This window comes from Kogia breviceps, chromosome 3, assembly GCF_026419965.1.
Source record: "Kogia breviceps isolate mKogBre1 chromosome 3, mKogBre1 haplotype 1, whole genome shotgun sequence".
NCBI lineage: Eukaryota > Metazoa > Chordata > Mammalia > Artiodactyla > Physeteridae > Kogia > Kogia breviceps.
The window spans coordinates 99,530,961-99,554,215 of NC_081312.1; the positions used below are offsets into that span (position 1 = coordinate 99,530,961).

A 23,255-nucleotide genomic window follows, 5' to 3' on the forward strand; every position below is an offset into this window, starting at 1 on the left:
TAACCAACTAACTAAATGAAAAAGATCTAACTCACAGTTCATCCATACCACAGCTTTATAATATGACCTTGGCTCTGTAATGTCTCAAATATTTCCAGATATTGACATTTTATCACACAGATATCCTTCTATTTAATGAAACTGTAAATCATACACATGTACATTATTTTCCTCTACTGGAACTCTTAATATTAAGTTAGTTTCATTAAAAAATTACTTTAAAATGGATCAAAAGGTACAAAATAGAATACAATGAAAACCTTTCTTTCACCTCTGAATTCCAACTGTTTAGTTCCTCTTATAGAAATAATCACTGATACCAGTTTCCTGTGTATACTTTCAGATATTTTGTGTGTGTGTGTGTGTGTGTGTGTGTGTGTACAGTTATAAACATATTTTGGTTTTATAAAAATATACGAATAGTAGTGTTCTATATAGTGTTTGGCTCTTTGCTCTTTTTAATTAATAAAACATCTTGGAGAATGGTTTCTCTTACTTTAGTGCCAATCAGTATTATATTATATAGATGTATCTAATTTATTTAAACATTTCCTTACTGATTTAGGTTGTTTTCAAAACGTTTATTTATTATAAATTCGTCTTCAATAAAGAGCCTGTACATGTTAGTGTGAACAAATTGATATATCCACTGGATAAATTCCTGTATGTGGAATTGCTGCATCAAAGGGTTTTTGGTTTTGTTTTTAATATTTTTAAGGCTTTTAATACACCATTATTAAAGTACCTTCTCCAAGAAGGTTATGCAAATAACCCCATTTGCAGTATTGAAAAAAATCTATATATTTATTTATCTTTCCAAACTAGGTAACTAATTTAGCTTTGCTCATAGATGGACAAAGTAGAAAATCACTGTTGTTTCATTTTAATTTGAATAGTATTAAGTATAAACATTTATTCATATATTTCTTAACATTTCTTTCTATGACCTGCACTTATCACAGGCCCTGAAATATAATAGCAGTTGAATTAATGAATTTTCTTTTTTTAAAATGTCATATGCTTTACTCATTTTTATCTTGAGGTATTGTTCTTTCCCTCATCGATATGAAAAAGACTATTCTTATATGACTTAAAATGTATAAAAGGCCTAAACACTACCTGTTAAATAACAGGTGCCTTCCTGTTACTCCTCCACCTTCCCTATGCTTTACTTCATACACAATCGCAAAAATCCTCAGTGGTGGGTGACATTACACCTGTTTTATGTAATCCTATTTTACTCCTATTTTATGTAACATATACTCCTATTGAAGACATTGAAACTCAAAGATTAAGTTGTCTAAAGTTTCTCCATTGGTGAACAAAAGTAAGCCAGGCTAAGGGCTTAAATATCCTACTTTCAGGATTCCTTTTCCTTCCATGAAAAGGAAGAAACTCTTTAACAGGTAAGATCATGCTAAAATAGAGTCAGATCATGCTTCTAACACACACAGTGGACAAGTGACAAGCAATGATCTAAAAATCCTTAGAATTTGTTTTACAGGTGATAGGGGATGATTTATAATCCTGATTTATTAATAAGGTTAACAATAAATATTCTAGGATTAGAATTTGCCATTGGCAGGGGTGAATCCAGGTTCTGTAGGCCCTAAAGCTTAACTTTTTCAGGGGAAAGGGAGGAAGACAGGATGAGGAGGGGAAACAACTTGGGAAGAAAGAGGAGAAGGTGGTGGCAGCAAATGCAACTGAAGCAGAGGGAACAAGGGGAGAGTGGGAAGAAATGAAGCTTAGAGAGGTCAAGGTCAAGATCATGTCAAGTCTTGTAGGCATGGTAAGAACTCTTGAGTTTTACTCAGAGTAACACTGGAAGTCACTAGAGAGTTCTGAGTAGAGGAGGAACATGACCTGATTTTTGTTTTTAAATGTTCATTATGGCTATTATGTAGAAAACTGTAAGGGGAGAAGAATATAAGAAGGCAGATCAATTATGAGACAAGACATAGTATTACTGGACTACTGTAACAGCAGTGGAGGTGGTGTGAAATGGTCAGATATTAGATGTACTTTGGAGGTAGACTGCCGGCCAAAGTTCTACCTACTTTTCCAGCCACCCCCACATAAACATGCAATACTTGAGCCTATTAAAGCTACTGGCTCAACATGCCAGGTTTTTCACTCATGTGTCTTTGGACATACTCTTTCCCTTTGGCTAGATACTGGCTGCCTAAACTACTACTCACTTGATAAGAACTAGCAAAAACATCTTTTCTTCTGTAAATTATTCCTTCATTTTCTCTTTCTGTATTTCCATAGCACTTTGTACTATTTCTACTATAATACTTATCACATCTGAAAGTGGTAATTTTTTAAATGCCTGCCTTCACTAGCAGCTTATGAGCTTCTCTAGGGCTTAACTCATCCTTGTAATTACAGAGATTATGGTAAAGTATGCAACAGAGACATATAATACAAAAGATAAAAACATGAACAATGGTAAAATATGCTCAAATGCCTTTGGGAATGTCTCTTGAATTAGGACTTACATTTGTAAAATCCTAAATAGTCCTCATATTCTTCAGAAGGGAGGGAGAGCTCCTTAAAAAACTCCTTCCCTACCCCTACTTCTGAAAAGAGATCATATTTGTACTTTTCATGAGTAAACATTTCAGTTTTCTACCATTTTAGGAAGCCACCATTAATAACAAGTCAAGCCAAAGAATTCAAGACACATTTGTCATTCCAAATTTTTGTAAAGACGTAAATGATTACCCCCTAGGCATCTGATAAACTTATTCTTTAATATTTCCACAGAAATACTGTATGATACAGCTCAGACTGGTGGTCTAAAAAATTACTTTTTAGTAACATAAAAATAATAGATTACAACTTACTAGATCAGTTTCTTTTTTCCTTCTTTTCTTTCTCTCTGTTTTTGGCACCTGGTTGGAGAGAAATACAAGAAAATGTGACATAACAAAGACTAACTAACTAACTAACTAATTTCTTACTTCTTTGCAAATGCTGAGATTTTTGCTCAACAGGTAATAAAATAAGCAGCTCTTTATTCAAGAGGAAATGTGCAGTGCTAGTAAGCATACGTGAGAAAAAAAATTTACGTTTAGTAAAACACAGTGCTCATAAAAGCAACAGAATGGAAGGATACTTTAGAAATTATCTTTTTAAACCTCAGTTCTGCCCAGAAGCCACACCATTATTAATTTAAATGATTATTTTATTTTAAACATTAATTACCTGATTATTAATTTTAAAGACTGCACTTTGCATATTTTAGCTCTAGAAAACTCTCCATCCTAGAGCTAAATATAAAAAGCTATTGGAGATTGTTTCAAGATGGTGGGCACTCACTCCCTCTTACGAGAGCACCAGAATAACAACTAACTGCTGAACAATCATTGACAGGAAGACACTGGAACTCACCAAAAAAGATACCTCACATCCAAAGACAAAGGAGAAGCCACAATGAGACGGAAGGAGGGGTGCAATCACAATAAAATCAAATCCCATAACTGCTGGGTGGATGACTCACAAACTGGAGAACACTTATACCACAGAAGTCCACCCACTGAAGTGAAGGTTCTGAGCCCCACGCCAGGCTTCCCAACCTGGAGGTCTGGCAACAGGAGGAGGAATTCCTAGAGAATCACACTTTGAAGGCTAGTGGGATTTGACTGCAGGACTTTGACAGGACTGGGGGAAACAGAGACTCCACTCTTGGAGGGCACACACAAAGTAGTGTATGCATCGGGACCCAGGGGAAGCAGTGACCCCAGGTGAGATTGAACCAGACCTACCAGCTAGTGTTGGAGGGTCTCCTGCAGAGGTGGGGGTGGGGGCTGTGGCTCACCATGGGGACAAGGACACTGGCAGCAGAAGTTCTGGGAAGTACTCCTTGGCATGAGCCCTCCCAGAGTCTGTCATTAGCCCCACCAAAGAGCCCAGGTAGGCTCCAGTGTTGGGTTGCCTCAGGCCAAACAACCAACAGGGAGGGAACCCAGCCCCACCCATCAACAGTCAAGTGGATTCAAGTTTTACTGAGCTCTGACCACCAGAGCAAGTCAGCTCTACCGAACACCAGTCCCTCCCATCAAGCCTCTTAGATAGCCTCATCCACCAGAGTGCAGACAGCAGAAGCAAGAAGAACTACAACCCTGCAGCCTGTGTGACAAAAACCACAATCAAAGAAAGACAGACAAGATGAAAAGGCAGATGGATATGTACCAGATGAATGAACAAGATAAAACCCCAGAAAAACAACTAAGTGAAGTGGAGATAGGCAACCTTCCAGAAAAAGAATTCAGAATAATGATAGTGAAGATGATGCAGGACCTCGGAAAAGTAATGGACACAAAAATCGAGAAAATGCAAGAAATGTTTAACAAAGACCTAGAAGAATTAAAGAACAAACAGAGATGAACAATACAATAAATGAAATGAAAAATACACTAGAAAGAATCAAGAGCAGAATAACTGAGGCAGAAGAACGGATAAGTGACCTGGAAGACAGAATGGTGGAATTCACTGCTGTGGAAAAGAATAAAGAAAAAGGAATGAAAAGAAATGAAGACAGCCTAAGAGACCTCTGGGACAACATGAAATGAAACTAACATTCACATTATAGGTGTCCCAGAAGGAGAAGAGAGAGAGAAAGGACCCAAAAAAATATTTGAAGAAATTATAGTGGAAAACTTCCCTAACATGCGAAAGGAAATAGCCACCCAAATATAGGAAGCGCAGAGAGTCCCATACAGGATAAACCTAAGGAGGAACACTCGGAGACACATAGCAATCAATTTGAAAAAAGTTAAAGACAAAGAAAAATTATTGAAAGCAACAAGGGAAAAATGACAAATAATATACAAGAGAACTCCCATAAGGTTAACAGCTCATTTCTCAGCAGAAGCTCTACAAGCAAGAAGGGAGTGGCATGATATATATATAAAGTGATGAAAGGGAAGAACCTACAACCAAGATTATTCTAACCAGCAAGGATCTCATTCAGATTTGATGGAGAAATCAAAAGCTTTACAGACAAGCAAAAGCTAAGAGAATTCAGCACCACCAAACCAGCTCTACAAGTGACAAAGAACTTCTCTAAGTGGGAAACACAAGAGAAGAAAAGGACCTACAAAAACAAACCCATAACAATTAAGAAAATGGTAATAGGAACATACATATCAATAATTACCTAAAAAGTGAATTGATTAAATGCTCCAACCAAAAGACACAGGTTTGCTGAATGGACACAAAAACAGGACCCATATGTATGCTGTCTACAAGAGACCCACTTCAAACCTAAGGACGCATACAGACTGAAAGTGGGGGATGGAAAAGATATTCCATGCAAATGGAACTCAAAAGAAAGCTGGAGTAGCAATACTCATATCAGATAAAATACACTTTAAAATAAAGAATGTTACAAGAGACAAGGAAGGACACTAAATAATGATCAACAGATCAATCCAAGAAGAAGATAGAACAAATATAAATATATATGCACCCAACATAGGAGCACCTCAATACATAAGGCAAATGCTAACAGCTATAAAAGAGGAAATTAACAGTAACACAATAATAGTGGGGGACTTTTAACACCTCACTTACACCAATGGATACATCATCCAAACAGAAAATTAATAAGGACACTTAAGCTTTAAATGGCACAATAGACCAGATAGATTTAAATGATATTTAAAGGACATTTTTTCCCAAAACAGCAGAGTACATTTTCTTCTCAAGTGCACATGGAACATGCTCCAGGACAGATCACATCCTGGGTCACAAATCAAGCCTCAGTAAATTTAAGAAAACTGAAATCGTATCAAGAATCTTTTCTGACCACAACACTATGAGATTAGAAATCAATTACAGGGAAAATATCGTAAAAAACACAAACACTTGGAGGCTAAACAACACATTACTAAATAACCAAGGGATCACTGAAGAAATCAAAGAGGAAATTTAAAAATACCTAGAAACAAATTACAACGAAAACACGATGATTCAAAATCTATGGGATGCAGCAAAAGCAGTTCTAAGAGGGAAGTTTATAGCTATACAATCCTAGCTCAAGAAACAAGAAAAATCTCAAATAAACAATCTAACCTTACACCTAAAGGAAGTGAGAAAGAAGAACAAACAAAACCCAAAATTACTAGAAGGAAAGAAATCATAAAGATCAGAGCAGAAATAAATGAAATAGAAACAAAGAAAACAATAGCAAAGGTCAATAAAACTAAAAGCTGGTTCTTTGAGAAGATAAACAAAGTTGATAAACCATTAGCCAGACTCATCAAGAAAAAGCGGGAGAGGGCTCAAATCAATAAAATTAGAAATGAAAAAGGAGAAGTTACAACCAACATGGCAGAAATACAAAGCATTCTAAGAGACTACTACTACAAGCAACTCTATGTCAATAAAATGGACAACCTGGAAGAAATGACAAATTCTTAGAAAGGTATAACCTTCCAAGACTGAACCAGGAAGAAATAGAAAATATGAACAGACCAATCACAAGTAAGGAAATTGAAACTGTGATTAAAAATCTTCCTACAGACAAAAGTCCAGGACCAGATGGCTTCACAGGTGAATTCTATCAAACATTTACAGAAAAGCTAACACCTATCCTTCTCAAACCCTTCCAAAAAACTGCTAAGTAACATTCCCAAACTCATTCCATGAGGTCACCATCACTCTGATACCAAAACCAGACAAAGATACTACAAAAAAAGAAAATTAAAGACCAATATCACTGATGATTATAGATGCAAAAATCCTCAACAAAATACTAGCATTCAGAATTCAACAACACATTAAAAGGATCATACACAATGATCAAGTGGATTTATCCCAGGGATGCAAGGATTCTTCTATATATGCAATTCAACGTGATACATCATATTAACAAATAGAAGCATAAAACCCATATGATCATCTCAATAGATGTAGAAAAAGCTTTTGACAAATTCAACACCTGTTTATGATAAAAACTCTCCAGAAACTGGGCACAGAGGGAACCTACGTCAACATAATAAAGGCCATATATGACAAACCCACAGCAAACATCATTCTCAATGGTGAAAAACGTAAGCATTTCCTCTAAGATCAGGAACAAGACAAGGATGTCCATTCTCGCCACTATTATCCAACAGTTTTGCAAGTCTTAGCCACGGCAATCAGAGAAGAAAAATAAATAAAAAGAATTCAAATTGGAAAGGATTAAGTAAACCTGTCACTGTTTGCAGATGACATGATACTATACATAGAGAATCCTAAAGATGCCACCAGGAAACTACTACAGCTAATCAATGAATTTGGTAAAGTTGCAGGATACAAAATTAATGCACAGAAATCTCTTGCATTCCTATACACTAACAACAAAAGATCAGAAAGAGAAATTAAGGAAACAATCCCATTCACCGTTGCAATAACAAGAACAAAAATACCTAGGAATAAACCTACCTAAGGAGGTAAAACACCTGTACTCAGAAAACTGTAAGACACTGATGTAAGTAATCAAAGATGACACAGATGGAGAGACATACCATGATCGTGGATTGCAAGAATCAATATTGTGAAAATGACTATTCAACCCAAAGCAATCTACAGACTCAATGCAATCCATATCAAATTACCAATGGCATTTTTTTTTACAGAACTAGAACAAAAAAATCTTAAAATGTGTATGGAGACAGAACAGACCCTGAACAGCCAAAGCAAATTTCAGGGAAAAAAACAGAGCTGGAGGAATCAGACCTTCTGACTTCAGACTATACTACAAAGCTACAGTAATCAAGACAATATGATACTGGCACAAAAACAGAAACATAGATCAATGGAACAAGATAGAAAACTCAGAGATAAACCCACACACCTATGGTCAACTAAGCTATGACAAAGGAGGCAAGAATATATAATGGAGAAAAGACAGTCTCTTCAATAAGTGGTGCTGGGAAAACTGGACAGCTACATGTAAAAGAATGAAAGTAGAATACTCCCTAACACCATACACAAAAATAAACCCAAAATGGATTAGAGACCTAAATGTAAGACTGGACACTATAAGATTCTTAGAGGAAAACACAGGAAGGACACTCTTTGACATAAATCACAGCAAGATCTTTTTTGATCCACGTCCTAGAGTAAAGGAAATAAAAACAAAAATAAACAAATGGGACCTAATGAAACTTAAAAGCTTTTGCACAGCAAAGGAAACCATAAACAAGACGAAAAGACAACCGTCAGAATGGGAGAAAATATTTGCAAATGAATCAATGGACAAAGGATTAATCTCTAAAATATATAAACAGCTCATGCAGCTCAATATTAAAAAAACAAACAACCCAATCCAAAAATGGGCAGAAGACCTAAACAGACATTTCTCCAAAGACATACAGATGGCCAAGCAGCACATGAAAAGCTGCTCAACATCACTAATTATTAGAGAAGTGCAAATCAAAACTACAATGAGGTATCACCTCACAACAGTTAGAATGGGCATCATCAGAAAATCTACAAACAACAAATGCTGGAGAGGGTGTGAAGAAAAGGGAACTCTCTTGCACTGTTGGTGGGAATGTAAATTGATACAGCCACTATGGAGAACAGTATGGAGGTTCCTTAAAAAGCTAAAACTAGAATTACCATACGATCCAGCAATCCCACTACTGGACATATACTCAGAGAAAACCATAATTCAAAAAGACACATGCACTCCAATGTTCACTGCAGCATTATTTACGATAGCCAGGTCATGGAAGTAACCTAAATGCCCATTGACAGATGAATGGATAAAGATGTGGTACATATATACAATGGAATATTACTCAGCCATAAAAAGGAATGAAATTGAGTCATTTGTAGAGATGTGGATGGATCCAGAGACTGTCATACAGAGTGAAGTAAGTCAGAAAGAGAAAAACAAATATTGTATATTAATGCATACATGTGGAACCTAGAAAAATGGTACAGATGAACCATTTGCAGGGCAGAAATTGAGACACAGATGTAGAGGACAAACGTATGGACACCAAGGGGGGAAAGTGGCATGGGGGCTGGTGGTGGGATGAATTGGGAGATTGGGATTGACATATATACACTAATATGTATAAAATGGGTAACTAATAAGAACCTGCTGTATAAAAAATAAATTAAATTAAATTTAAAAACAAAAGGTATCATCTGCAGGACTTTTCTGGTGGCGCCATGGTTAAGAATCCACCTGCCAACACAGGGGACATGGATTCGAGCCCTGCTCCGGGAAGATCCCACATGCTGTGGAGCAACTAAGCCCGTGCGCCACAACTCCTGAGCCTGTGCTCTAGAGCCTGCGTGCCTAGGGCCCATGCTCCACAAGAAGAGAAGCCACCACAATGAGAAGCCCACGTACCACAACAAAGAGTAGCCCCAGCTCGCCACAACTAGAGAAAAGCCCTCACACAGCAACGAAGACCCAGTGCAGCCAAAATTAAATAAATACATAAATTTATTTATTTATTTTTTAAAAAGGTATCATCTGGGACATGGAAAAGTTCTTTTACATATGACGTTTCCTGTTAGCCATAGTAGAGAACAATCTCAATCTAATCTTTTAAAATTACAAAGGCAGTATAAGCCTAGTAAGAATCTTCTTCTGCATAACATAAGACCTCAACTTAGATGTAGAACAGAAGAATTTTCAAGGATTTATTTATATCTGATTACTTCAAAATGATTTCAAATGTTTTATAAATCTAAATATACATAAATCAGAATAACTGAAAATAAAATGGGAGACAATAAAAAGGATTAATAGTATTCCTACTATCCAATAATCAGATACCTAATTATTTCAGCTGGGGTACTGAAAGAAAACACACTGAGAACCTTCTCTAAGCCCACTATCTCTTCTGTAAGAAGAATTTCATAATAATTATTTAATAGGAAGCAAGAAGTAAATAAAATATCAAACACCTAGTATAATTCCTGGTACTCAATAAATATTATTACTATTATATAGATTTTCAGAAACATACATTTTCCTAAAACCTAATTCAAGGAGAAATATAATTTGTGTGTCCTTACATAAAGGCTGGTAGATGATACAACAAATCACGTCTTTAACCACTGTTTTTCAAAACGAAATTTATGTACTGACCTCTATCAAAGCTGAGGGTATAATCTTAATGGCACAACATTATATTTTAACTCAGTGAAGAATGTATTAATGGCAGAAGGCTTTGATAACACAGTCTGATGAACTTTTAGGGCAGAATGGGGTTTGCTGGATCTAAAGTAGTGCTAAAGTAGTTGACACGTTCACTGTAATGTTTTTCTCAAATACCACATGTCCCAGACTCTTAAGAAGAATTCAAAGCTGAACCCTTTTAGAAATCAAAATATATTTACCTTTGTGGGTATATATTCCATAGTCTTGAATTCATTCATATATTCATCTAAAAACACTTTAAAAGTGTTGACCCAAACTCTGACTGGAGATTCACTCCAATCACGCTGCTCAAGCCTCATGGTCTTTTCCAAAATCTGCTCAAATAGTGCATAGAGGTCTTTATACCGTATGCTTTTCCCATCATCTATCTAATAAGCAATAAGAGAAAAAAATGTAAGGTTTTATGAAGAAATTCTTTATATACAGAAGACTGATTCAATTTTTATTGGGCAGTTATTCTGAATAAAAATTAGGATCCTGATATACTTTCTAATGGGCATGTCCATGAAGTCATGTGGTATTTGTAAATTCCCACTCTACTATGGAATGTCTGCAGAATAAAAGCTGTTAAATTTTAGTAAAATACCTAACAGTTTAAACAATGTAATAATTGGAGAAAGCCCTGGGAATTTTTAACTATATTTAGCTATAAAGATTATTTGCATCCCTCTTAATTACCTATCCCCAGAAATGAACCTTGTTTAGATAGTTCCACTCTAAAACTGAAAAAGTGAATACCTGAATTCTTGCCTAGTGAAACATTAGGCAACCTTTACTTTGATTCATTTTTCCAAAGAAGAATGACATGCTTAGAATTAACACCATATTTCTTGCAAAGGAATCTACATGCAATTCCTTTTAACTTATTTAAATGAGGTGTGGAGTCTTCATGAGAAAGAAAAAGACAGCATTTAAGTGACCAAAACGTATTATATACATTTAAAATGTATTTCTCTTTCACCTCCTCAGAATTAGAAGTTGAACCTCTTTGATCCAGGGTCAGAAAACCACTATTAAGCTCTATTTCATAACATTGGCTCTTCCTATGTGATACAAAGTATACTGGTCCCTAATATAGAATAAAGGTATGAAGCATGACAAGCAGTTAGCAGGATTAGAAAAATATGGCCAACATTGTCTCTACCCAAACCTACTCATTTGCCGTAGCCTGATTACTGCTTTATTATGGTCTTGAAATTATTGCTCTCTAAGACTGCATGGTTCCTATTTTTAAAAGGCAAAAAAATCTTATACTGAGTAGAATATACATAGGAAAGTTCTCCTGATTTCTCTTTACACATTAAATTACAGGTTGAACAAAGAAAAAACAATTAAATACAAATTATTTTTTATAGAATATGACAATTCAGAGATACTAATAAAGATTCTATAGATCAAAAGCATTAATTATTATATACTTTAGCACCAGTAATAAATTTTCTAAACCATAGCCAACATCATATGAAAGTATAGGTAAATCTGAAAGTGATACAAACTCATATATAGAAATTGGTGAACATAAACTGTTCTAATTCTACTGAATAAAAAAGTGTAATAATTCCAACACAAATGAGAATTAGAAGCTGGAGCCAGAGCTAAATGGATCGTGAGAAGTCAAAATAGTAAAGAGCCACTGGGTGAAAAAGAATCATACCTAGAATATCTGAATTCAATACCTTCAGATACCTAGAACAGGGGGAAAAAAAAAACTGCTCAAGGAAATTTGAGAATGCTATTAATCTGAGGTCAGTCAGTATGCTTTTCCCTATCTATCCCTAAAACAAAAAGAAGACACTGGAGAAATCTCTAGTTGAACATGGCCCCTGTATTATTTTTTATGGCATTGTCAAATTTTTCATATGTTGAACTTCTGAATATCTCCTGACACAGTTTAACTTACCGCCAATGCAGATGAATAAAAGCTGAAGATATTCTGCCGAAATTCTTTCAGAGCTTTTTTAAATACAACATCCACTAGTGTGTCTTTCTTGCTGTCTTCATTATCTAGGTCATTCATCTGGGGACCACAGAAAGAGATTTTGTACACAATCAACTAAATTGAAAAGAAGTGAATGCCACTCTGGACACATACTGTTTCTTCAACAATGACCATCCTGAAAGTGCAAACTATCATGGGACTCAGATAAAAGCATGACCAGATAGCCAAACTTTTATTACTACTAGATGATTTCTAAAGTCCCTTCTAACATTGTATGATTCCACAGTTCTGCTACCAAAAAGACAACTCGAAGTGTGCAATGACAAGCCTCACCTTCCCATACAGAATGCAACATGACAGTTATGGTAAAACTGAAGTCAACAGTAAAGCCTAAAACTTTAAATCCTGTCTATGCAGTCTGACTTATACAGATCCTACTATTTGCACCTTTCTAGTAAAGAAACAGACGCTCTAACTTACTGAAGCATATATACTTTAGGGGGCATATCCTGATATACAAGCATTCCACAGTCAAATCTTCTCAGGGGCCTAACTGAGCAGGCAAAGGGTACCTTTTTCAGAAGAAATTCATCCATGCTTTTTAAATCACTGGCACTTGCTATGATCTGGACAGAGTCATTTTGCCAATGCATAGACTCCAAAGCCACGCTGCTGATCTTCACATTTCGCTTGCGCCTTGCCTTTGGAGAAGGCTCTTTGTTCTCTTTGAACTCCTTCCGGCAACTCCCAGGCAATTCTGGACTCAAAGGAGGTGTTGGCTGATTCTGAGATAATTCTATAAATCAAGATAGAGTGTCCAAACAAAATTTATTTTAGTAAAAATACTGAAATCTCTACATCCTTCTTTTTAAGTTCCTTTAGTAAGTCACTGAAGGAAACATGTAAATATCTGAAAAGTAAAGTAACATTAATGTTTAAGTTCAGGCAGTTAGGCAGTAAATCCAGATTGTACATTTGTACAGAAAATGTATTTAAGAATTATCACTTTTCAATGGGAAATTCTATCATGTCTCCCAAAGAGATGAGGTCTGATACTGAAAATCTGGATGGAAAAGTCTTGTAGAACTGAAGCCTGGATCCCAAAGACCTCAGTCCCAAAGAAAAGAAAGAAGAGTATACAATCACACTAGCATGTTAAATGCTGACTATTAACACAGTCAAAGCTTTACTATATCTATTTGAAAGAACATCCAGCTATGTACAAATCCAATAAGCCAGTGAAGTTAGATAATTATTATTATTTATTTACTAGGGTCTAAAGCCATAAATGCTCCAGTGACAATATCTGGTGTTAGGCTGGCAACCTCTATTTAGGGAACCAGGTAACTCAACTGGTTCACTTCTGCCTGTGTCCCCTTGCTATTTAGGATTTTCACACATATTTCCCAAATAACTGTATGAATTTCTCAGATAAGTCCTGGAATTAACTAGCTCTGTATATTATATTGGAAAACACAACAAATTTTCTCTGCAATTGTTTACACCAGAGAAATTGGGTTCCATGTAGTCCATTATAATCTAGAACTACACTGGATTTGCCAACGCCTACCTGGGGCTTGATGAGAAAGTTGGCCCCATTTCATATATGTTTTCCTCACATATATTTACCTTAACTTCTGTCCAATGGTATATCCTCATTCCATCTAAAAGCTAATTCTGACAATAAAGGAAAAAAATAGCCTCCTACTTGCTAAATGCCACCTTAGGCAGGAAGTGAAACAAACTTGAGATATGGCACCAGAATAAAAATTATAAAGATATAGGATATAAGTATATTCAAATTGGTGTCAACTAATATTAATTCCATTATATAACCTAGATATACAAGTATCTAATTATTTCATTTAGCAAAGTCAATACTGTTCTTTATACTAAAAGAAATAATAGTTACTAAAGAAACTGTCTATAATCCAATTTCAGCATTAAAAACAAGGGCTACCTTAATAAATTTCTACCCAAAGATAAATAAAAAGGCTACAATCAACTTTTATACATGTATCCTTATTAAGCAAACACATAATTAAGTCTGCTAATAATATATACTTCAACCAAAGAGCTTCCTAATTCCTTCTTGGAAATCAGCGGTGGAGAACATAACTGTGAAATATGAAAAATTTAGAATGACTACTGTAAACCAGATAAGATAAAACAAATTGATGCTCTTAGGAATTCCAAATTTTCCAAACTGAACCTGTAGCATTCACTTAATTTACTACTGGTTTTATCCATATCAGTTTGCAAAGTGATAGGAGCAAAGCCACAAGACAGAAAAACAGGGTTCTAATTAAATTTCTACCAGTTCTTCCTTTGACACACAGATGCCTCTGCTCTGGCTCATCCATTCCCATGTGAAGCTTGATCTTTCCTCCCTTTATCTTATCCTTTGTCCCTTTATTTTTATCACATTCTAGACGTGAGAAGTTTTGCTTACTTATTTTAACTGGGCCTGTTCTATCTCTTCTTAGAGATAATAACTTTCTTCCTAGGGCCTCTTTCTATTTTATTCAATACTGATATTTCATCCACCCACCGGTATTTTACCCACTCATTACTACACATCCACCTCTTTACACGGTAATTAATAATGTTCATACATACTTGAGCAAAGGGCTTGGGAAGAATGGGCTAATCTTCTAATACTGGGACTATTGGAATCCTTGGAGAGTTAATAATTCTAGCATTTAGAAAGGCCATATCTCAAAAGATGAACTAACTGTTGGGTATTTTCTAATGTGCTATGATTGATGCCCCATAAGTTAAAATAACAGCTACCACTATAAAGTCCCAGGAACATATAATAGGTACTTTAGCACAATGGTTATGAATACGGACTCTAGAGCTAGACTGCCTGAATTAAAATCTCAGCTCTGCCAATTGCTATATGTATATAAGCAAATAACTCTGTGCCTCAGCTTTCTTATCTATAAACTGCGAATAATAATCATACCAACCTCAAAAAATTGTTGTGAGGATCAATGGAGTTAATATATACAATATGCTTAGTACAGTGCCTTGTATGTAGTAAGCACTCAAAAATTAGCTGCTGTCATTAATTTTTACTAGGAATATACATTTGTTAAGTGAATGAATAATGGTTAGATTTTTACACTTTAGAAAACTGAAGCTAATTGAAGACTCACAATCGTTCTTGAAGTTGTTGTTACTTCACTGTTTTGTGCCACATTTCCCTGAAACTTCTATTATAGGTAAAATTTAATTTTATAATTATCTATTAGTTAAGGAGGGACTTAATAATCTTGGTCCTATCTCATTTGAATATCTCACCAAGAGGATTACCATTACAAATACTAGAGGGATAGTAAACTTTCAGAAAGAGTAAACAGAAATTATGAAGACAATCTCCACCCTTTGTCCATTTTTACCATCTGGAAACTGATGAGCTGGAATCATATCTGAACCAGCAAAGAGAGCCGAAACCTCCGAATGGGTGGCAGGTTTCACTCTGGTAGTCTTCTTCTCCCCTTGTTTCCCTTTGGCCCAGAATCTCATCTTAGCTCTCTGAGGTCTGTTTACAAAAAAAAAAAAAAAAAAAAAAAAAAGTAACAATGGAAATTAGCATGTCCTATTGACAATATCTGTATGTCATTTTAAGTTATATAAACACCTTTCATGTGAATTAATTCATTTAACCTTCACAGTTAAGTTTAGTCATATTTAATCTTCAATTGTACATTTAAACTTCATCTGGAAGGTAAATGATAGTTTCCTCATCTTGAGTACAGAAATAATGAGACTCAGGGATGTTAACAAAAACCACCATTTATTTGAGTTGTTATCATGCTCCAGGCACAACTGCTTATATAGAATTACCTTAATAAACTATAACAACAACTTTACATTCAAACCATAACCGTTTTCCAGGTGAAAAGCTGGTAGCTTAAACATTAGGTAACTTTCCCAAGGTTATACAGCCAGTGAGTAACAAAGTTGAGAATCACACCTACTATGCTCTATATTGCCTCATTCTTAGTGCTTATATACTCTCTCCCATCATATAAATCAAGGAAACATCCTGAGATAATAACAGTTCACATTTACTGACCATATAGTATGTATCCTAACCTCATATTAGGAGGCTTACTTGTACATTAATTTGTTGGTTCCTTTTTTTTTGAGCATCTACTAGGAGCCAGGCACTATGCCTTACTTATGATGCCTTCTTTTCACAACTACCATGATAAATAGGTATTTTTATCCTAACTTTACACATGAGCAACCTGAGGCTCAGAGGGCTGATGGAGATGGAAGTTAAAAACAGGTCTGTCTGCTTTTGAAGCCCATGTTCTTTTATCCATGCTTCCTTCTTTTTCTAATAGCTTATTACTAATCCTATACATCCATTTAGTATAAAGGGAAATTGTTCTACAAGACTTATTACAAATGATAGCATTCTCCTGCCATTCTCATTCCTTTTCTCCTCCCTAGAGCAACCCTTTTGAATTTATTTAACTGATTCTTTTAATATTTACTATACTTATATTGCTATCATATTTGTGACCACAAATAATAATTAAGCATATTCCAACACTCCAGTTCTATACCCTCCACAAACACAGACATCCCCGCAACAGAATATCATAATTTTAGTTAGATCAATATACAGTATTTTCTTTTAGTAGTAGTCACTATTTTTTTACTCTGTAAATAATATTCACAACTGAGACATACAGTACCCTCCATAATCAATATTTTTCTAGAGTTAGTGTTTTGTTTTACATTTGCTCACTTTCCTACATCCAATTCACCTCCAAGTGTCTCCCCATTTGTGCGTATCTCCTCTCAACATGCTGAAACATAGTAGGTACACCATCAGTTCCATGTTCTTGAAGAAATCTTTCCCAGAGCCATCTAACCTGCTCTAATCTGACATGGTTCCCTCAGTGATTGCTGTACAACCATCACTTGAAAAGCTACTTTCATCATCATAATGGAGATGTTTTTTGTCTCTACCATTTTATGATGACGTGTCTCTTGGTAGGGGTCTATTTTCATTCATTATGTTGGGCTCTCAGGGGGTCCTTTCAATCTACAGAAACTCAAGTCCTTCAGTTCCATGAAATTTATTTGAATTACTTTATTTTTACTTTGTCCTATCTTTCCAGAGCTCCTATCAGTGGGTCACTGGATGTTCTGAACTGCTCCTCTAATTTTCCTATCTTTTCTTGTCTCTTGTCTTTGGCTCAACTTTCTGACAGATGTCCTCAACTTTCTTTCTAACTCTTCTGACTTCTTTATGCTAGCACAGTTTCAATTTTCAAATATTCTTTTTTATTATGAATGTTTCCCTTTAAAGTATTGTTTGGTTTCATGAATGTAGTTATATTTATTTATGTAGAAGATCTATTGATAGTTGTATTTGTCTGTCTTGAAGTTTTCTTTCCCCTGTATAGTTTATTGCTTCCAAGTTGTATTTTACCCATTAGTTTTAGATTCTTTCACTTCCAATGTCTCCTCAAATGTGTGGTTATCAAAAGTAGGGTATAATCAAGCTTCTTGGAAGGTCTAGTGTGCATTGGTGGGGCTTCCAAACTGTGGTCGTCCTTGTAGGGTTATCTGGCTGTCCAATTTGTAGGGAGAGCCCCTGATAGCAATATCTTTAGGTCTTTCCATGAGGGCTGGATGGAAGTCCCAAAGACTCTCTGAATCATCTGCTTAGAGGGTATGTGAAACGTGGAAGCTGAATACAGAACAAAATCTGGGGGATCTTAACACTCAGTATGTAAACATTCATTAAATCCCCCTGTTCCAAATATGTACCCCAATCCTCAACTGTATCTGGTTACCTCCAAGTGCAGAAATCTTCTGTTTTATCCTTTCCAGAAAATAAACCTCCTGTTTTCTGCTAGGATTGGGGAAGACCAGTCAGCCAGATGCTTCTTTCTCAGTTTTACCCAGTTCATTTAGGATTCAACTTTCTCCTATCTATAAAGACATTTAAAATTTGTCTATCTACTTTTTGGATTCCACATTTTTATTATTGCTGTCTCCATTTTTATTATTGCTGTCTCCTGTTTTATTATTGCTGTCTCCTGTTGTTTTTGTCCTGTACAGGTTTTGTTATTTTAGGAGGATGTGGAAATTAAATTTATATAATTAATCTGCTATCTCCACCTGTATGTTTTTTCTATGTTACATTTTGTTTCCCAAAATTTGACCTCCAGCATAATCTGCTCTAGATTTGGGTTACCTTGGATTATGCCTCTACAGTCACTGAGAGAGTGCTTTAATAGGGTTATGAACCAGACAGATTTCAATGAGATATTCAGGTGTTCAGTGAGGGCCCAATTTCCTTATAATAACACAGTAAGGGACAAAGACATATTCTTGATAATTAAAAACTCCATATACTCTCCTAAAGAGAACAGAGTTATTTCCTGAAAGTCTTTTCCAGTTCCATTTGTAAAACACTGAACTCAGAACAGAATCCAAGTCCAAAACTGGAAAATATTTTCAGTCTAATCTGGTCTAATCTCTTTTCTTTTACAACCAAAAATCCTAAGTCATATAATGATGTAAAGACTTTGCCCAAATCACAGTGCTAAACACATAAAAAGACAAAGCTCATTATATATATATCTGAATTATTTATGCTACTGTCACACAGTAGGTACTTAGTATTTGTTGACAAATAAATTTCAAAACTTTCAAAATTGATAGCTATTCTATCAATTATGCTTTTAAAAAGATGCTCAGGGCTTCCCTGGTGGCGCAGTGGTTGAGAATCCGCCTGCCGATGCAGGAGACACGGGTTCGTGCCCTGGTCCGGGAAGATCCCATATGCTGCGGAGCAACTAAGCCCGTGAGCCATGGCCGGTAGGCCTGCGCGTCCGGAGCCTGTGCTCCGCAACGGGAGAGGCCACAACAGTGAGAGGCCCGCATACCGCAAAAAAAAAAAAAAAAAAAAAAAAAAAAAAAAAAAAAAAAAAAAAAATAAAAAGATGCTCAGTATTTGACTATGGTCTATTAGTAAATAAAATTATATTACCCTTATTAACAGTCAGTGTATGCTTTATACCTTATATCTGAATCTGAAGCCTTCTGTCTCACTGCCAACTTCGTAATCTCTCCTTGAGACATGGTCTTATGAAGCTTTGCTTCTTCATCAATTGAGGAAAAACGCTGTGATGTCTGTAATAATTACATAGGTAAAGACCTTAAAACCAAGTAATTATATCATAGCACTGTAATTAAAACTCAGGTTATAGAATTATTTGAGAATTACACCTATTAAAAACATTCAAAAATACATTCATATTACTCAGAGATGCATTAAAATAAAAAAACCTACTAAAAACTCCATTAACTTCACACAGTAATCTGAAGTAAAGAGAACTTGGGTCAATGAAAATGCTAAACAGGAACTACCAGCTCATGTTTACCAACAATTTAACAAAGAATATCAAGTAGAGTGAAAGAAAAAAAGAACATCAAGTGGAAAAGTAAGAAAAAAAATCAAAACCATCTAAAGATAGAGACAAAAGATCCAGGACCTGATAAATCTGGAATACTAAGCATAGTTTTTCATACCTTCTTTTATTTGTCCCTAAAAAGATGATAATTATTTTTATGGCTAACTTGCTATTATAGACACTTACATCCAGTTAAGGATTTAAAAGAACTAGAACACAGGAAGATAAGAAAAACCAAAAGACCAAAGAAAAAAATTTCATTGTACTCACTAATGGTCTAAATTATGAACGACTTACATAGCTATAAAAAGGACCTGAATTTCAATTGATAACTCTTGCTCCATTTGTTTACAATGTGCCCCTTTAAAGACAACACCATTTGGAGGACAGAATTTCTTGTTACCTGTTCAAGTCATTTTTCTAATATTTCATTTTTCTACAGTTATAATTTTTTTTTTAACCTTTTGGTCTGCGTGACTATGGTCTTATCAACAGAAACAGCAAATATCCTGAGCTGTTAAATTTAAAGAACAGACTTCTGCTTCTGGCCAAGATGGAGTAACAAGAACCTGTTCTATACTCTTGCCTGAAACAACCAAAAACAAAAACAAAACAAAACAAAACGTAGACAAAATAATATGAAACAGGGACTTCACTGGTGGCACAGCAGTTAAGAATCCACCTGCCGACAACCGGCTGTTCAGGGTCCTGTCTTCATCGGTGGGGTGACTCCAACAAAAGGCTAGAGGTGTGAACCCCAACACCAGCAGAAGTGGAGACCAGCCATGTGGCTGACAGGGTCTTCCTGCTCTGGCTAGGTGTCAGGACTGTGTCTGAAGTGGGAAAGCCAAGTTTAGGACATAGATCGACCAGAGACCTCCCAGCTACACATAATATCAAATGGCAAAAGCTCTCCCAGAGACCTCCATCACAATGTTAAGACCCAGCTCCACTCAACAACCAGCAAGCTACAGTGCCGGACACCCTATGCCAAACAACGAGCAAGACAGGAACACAACTCCACCCATCAGCAGAGAGGCTGAAATCATAATAAGGTCGCAGACACCCCAGAACACACCACCGGACACAGTCCTGCCCACCAGAAAGACAAGATCCAGCCTCATCCAGAAGAACAAAGGCATCAGTCCCCTACACCAGGAAGCCTACGCAAGCCACTGAACCAACCTTAGCCACTGGGGGCAGACAACAAAAACAACAGGAATGACAAACCTGCAGCCAGCGAAAACGAGACCCCAAAAACAGTTAAGTTAAGCAAAATGAGAAGACAGAGAAACACACAGCAGATGAAGTAGCAAGGTAAAAACCCAAGAGACCAAACAAATGAAGAGGAAATAGGCAGTCTACCTGAAAAAGAATTCAGAGTAATGATAGTAAAGATGATCCAAATCTTGGAAATAGAATGGAGAAAATACAAGAATTGTAAGGGTCTCAGAAGAAGAAGAGAAAAAGAAACGGACTGAGAAAGTATCTGAAGACATTATAGTTGAAAACTTCCCTAATATGGGACAGGAAATAGCCAATTAAGTTCAGGAAGCACAGGGAGTCCCATAGGATAAATCCAAGGAGAAACACGCCAAGACACATATTAATAAAACTATCAAAAATTAAACATAAAGAAAAAATATTAAAAGCAGCAGGGGAAAAACAACAAATAACATACAAGGGAAACCCCATAAGGTTAACAGCTGATCTTTCAACAGAAACTCTGAAAGCCAGAAGGGAGCGACAGGACATATTTAAAGTGAGGAAAGGGAAAAACCGACAACCAAGATTACTCTACTCAGCAAGGATCTCATTCAGATTCGACAGAGAAATTAAAACCTTTATAGATAAGCAAAAGTTAAGAGAATTCAGCACTACCAAACCAGCTTTCCAACAAATGCTAAAGGAACTTCTAGGCAGGAAACACAAGAGAAGGAACAGACCTACAATAACAAACCCAAAACAATTAAGAAAATGGTCATAGGAACATACATGTCGATAATTACCTTAAATGTAAAGGGATTAAATGCTCCCACCAAAAGACACAGACTGCCTGAATGGATACAAAAACATGACCTACATATATGCTGTCTACAAGAGACCTACTTCAGACCTAGAGACACATACAGACTAAAAGTGAGGGGATGGAAAAAGGTATTCCATGTAAATGGAAATCAAAAAGAAAGCTGGAGTAGCTACACTCATATCAGATAAAATAGACATTAAAATAAAGATTGTTGGGCTTCCCTGGTGGCGCAGTGGTTGAGAATCCGCCTGCCGATGCAGGAGACACGGGTTCGTGCCCTGGTCTGGGAAGATCCCACATGCCGCGGAGCAACTAAGCCCGTGAGCTATGGCCGCTGAGCCTGTGCGTCCGGAGCCTGTGCTCCGCAACGGGAGAGGCCACAACAGTGAGAGGCCCGCATACCGCAAAAAAATAAAAATAAAAAAAAAAAAAATAAAATAAAATAAAGATTGTTACAAGAGCAAGGAAGGACACTACATAATGATCAAGGGATCAATCCAAGAAGAAGATAGAACAATTATGAATATATATGCACCCAACATAGGAGTACCTCAATACATAAGGCAACTGCTAACAGCTATAAAAGAGGAAATCGACAGTAACACAATAGCGGAAGACTTTAACACCTCACTTACACCAATGGACAGGTCATCCAAAATGAAACTAAATAAGGAAACACAAGCTTTAACTGATACATTAAACAAGATGGACTTAATTGATATTTATAGGACATTCCATCCAAAAACAACAGAATACACATTCTTCTCAAGTGCTCAAGGAACATTTTCCAGGATAGATCATATTTTGGTTCACAAATCAAGCTTTGGTAAATTTAAGAAAATTGAAATCGTATCAAGTATCTTTTCTGACCACAACGCTATGAGACTAGATAGCAATTACAGGAAAAGATCTGTAAAAATTTAAAACACAGGAAGGCTAAACAATACACTACTTAATAACGAAGTGATCACTGAAGAAATCAAAGAGGAAATCAAAAAGTACTTAGAAACAAATGACAATGGAGACACGACGACCCAAAACCTATGGGATGCAGCAAAAGCATTTCTAAGAGGGAAGTTTATAGCAATACAATCCTACCTTAAGAAACAGGAAACATCTCAAATAAACAACCTAACCTTGCACCTAAAGCAATTAGAGAAAGAAGAACAAAAAAACCTCAAAGTTAGCAGAAGGAAAGAAGAAATCAAAAAGATCAGATCAGAAATAAATGAAAAAGCAATGAAGGAAATGATAGCAAAGATCAATAAAACTAAAAGCTGGTTCTTTAAGAAGATAAACAAAATTGATAAACCATTAGCCAGACTCATCAAGAAAAAAAGGGAGAAGACTCAAATCAATACAATTAGAAATGAAAAAGGAGAAGTAACAACTGACATTGCAGAAATTCAAAGGATGATGAGAGATTACTACAAGCAACTCTATGCCAATAAAATGGACCACCTGGAAGAAATGGACAAGTTCTTAGAAATGCACAACCTGCCGAGACTGAACCAGGAAGAAACAGAAAATATGAACAGACCAATCACAAGCACTGAAATTGAAACTGTGATTAAAAATCTTCCAACAGACAAAAGCCCAGGACCAGATGGCATCACAGGTGAATTCTATCAAACATTTAGAGAAGAACTA

General features: G+C 35.9%; 1 protein-coding gene across 16 annotated transcripts in view; it reads right to left on the reverse strand.

The window, feature by feature from the left end:
• MYO9A (myosin IXA) overlaps window positions 1-23,255 on the reverse strand; it is a 279,561-nt gene that overhangs the window by 48,712 nt on the left and 207,594 nt on the right. For all 16 annotated transcript variants that reach the window (XM_067029270.1, XM_067029272.1, XM_067029275.1 and 13 more), the window contains 6 exons: window positions 19,183-19,295; window positions 15,530-15,672; window positions 12,698-12,921; window positions 12,087-12,203; window positions 10,366-10,554; window positions 2,853-2,900 (listed from right to left, as the gene is read on the reverse strand). In XM_067029270.1, the coding sequence (XP_066885371.1) occupies window positions 2,853-2,900; window positions 10,366-10,554; window positions 12,087-12,203; window positions 12,698-12,921; window positions 15,530-15,672; window positions 19,183-19,295 (834 nt within the window). The remainder of the gene's footprint in view (window positions 1-2,852; window positions 2,901-10,365; window positions 10,555-12,086; window positions 12,204-12,697; window positions 12,922-15,529; window positions 15,673-19,182; window positions 19,296-23,255) is intronic.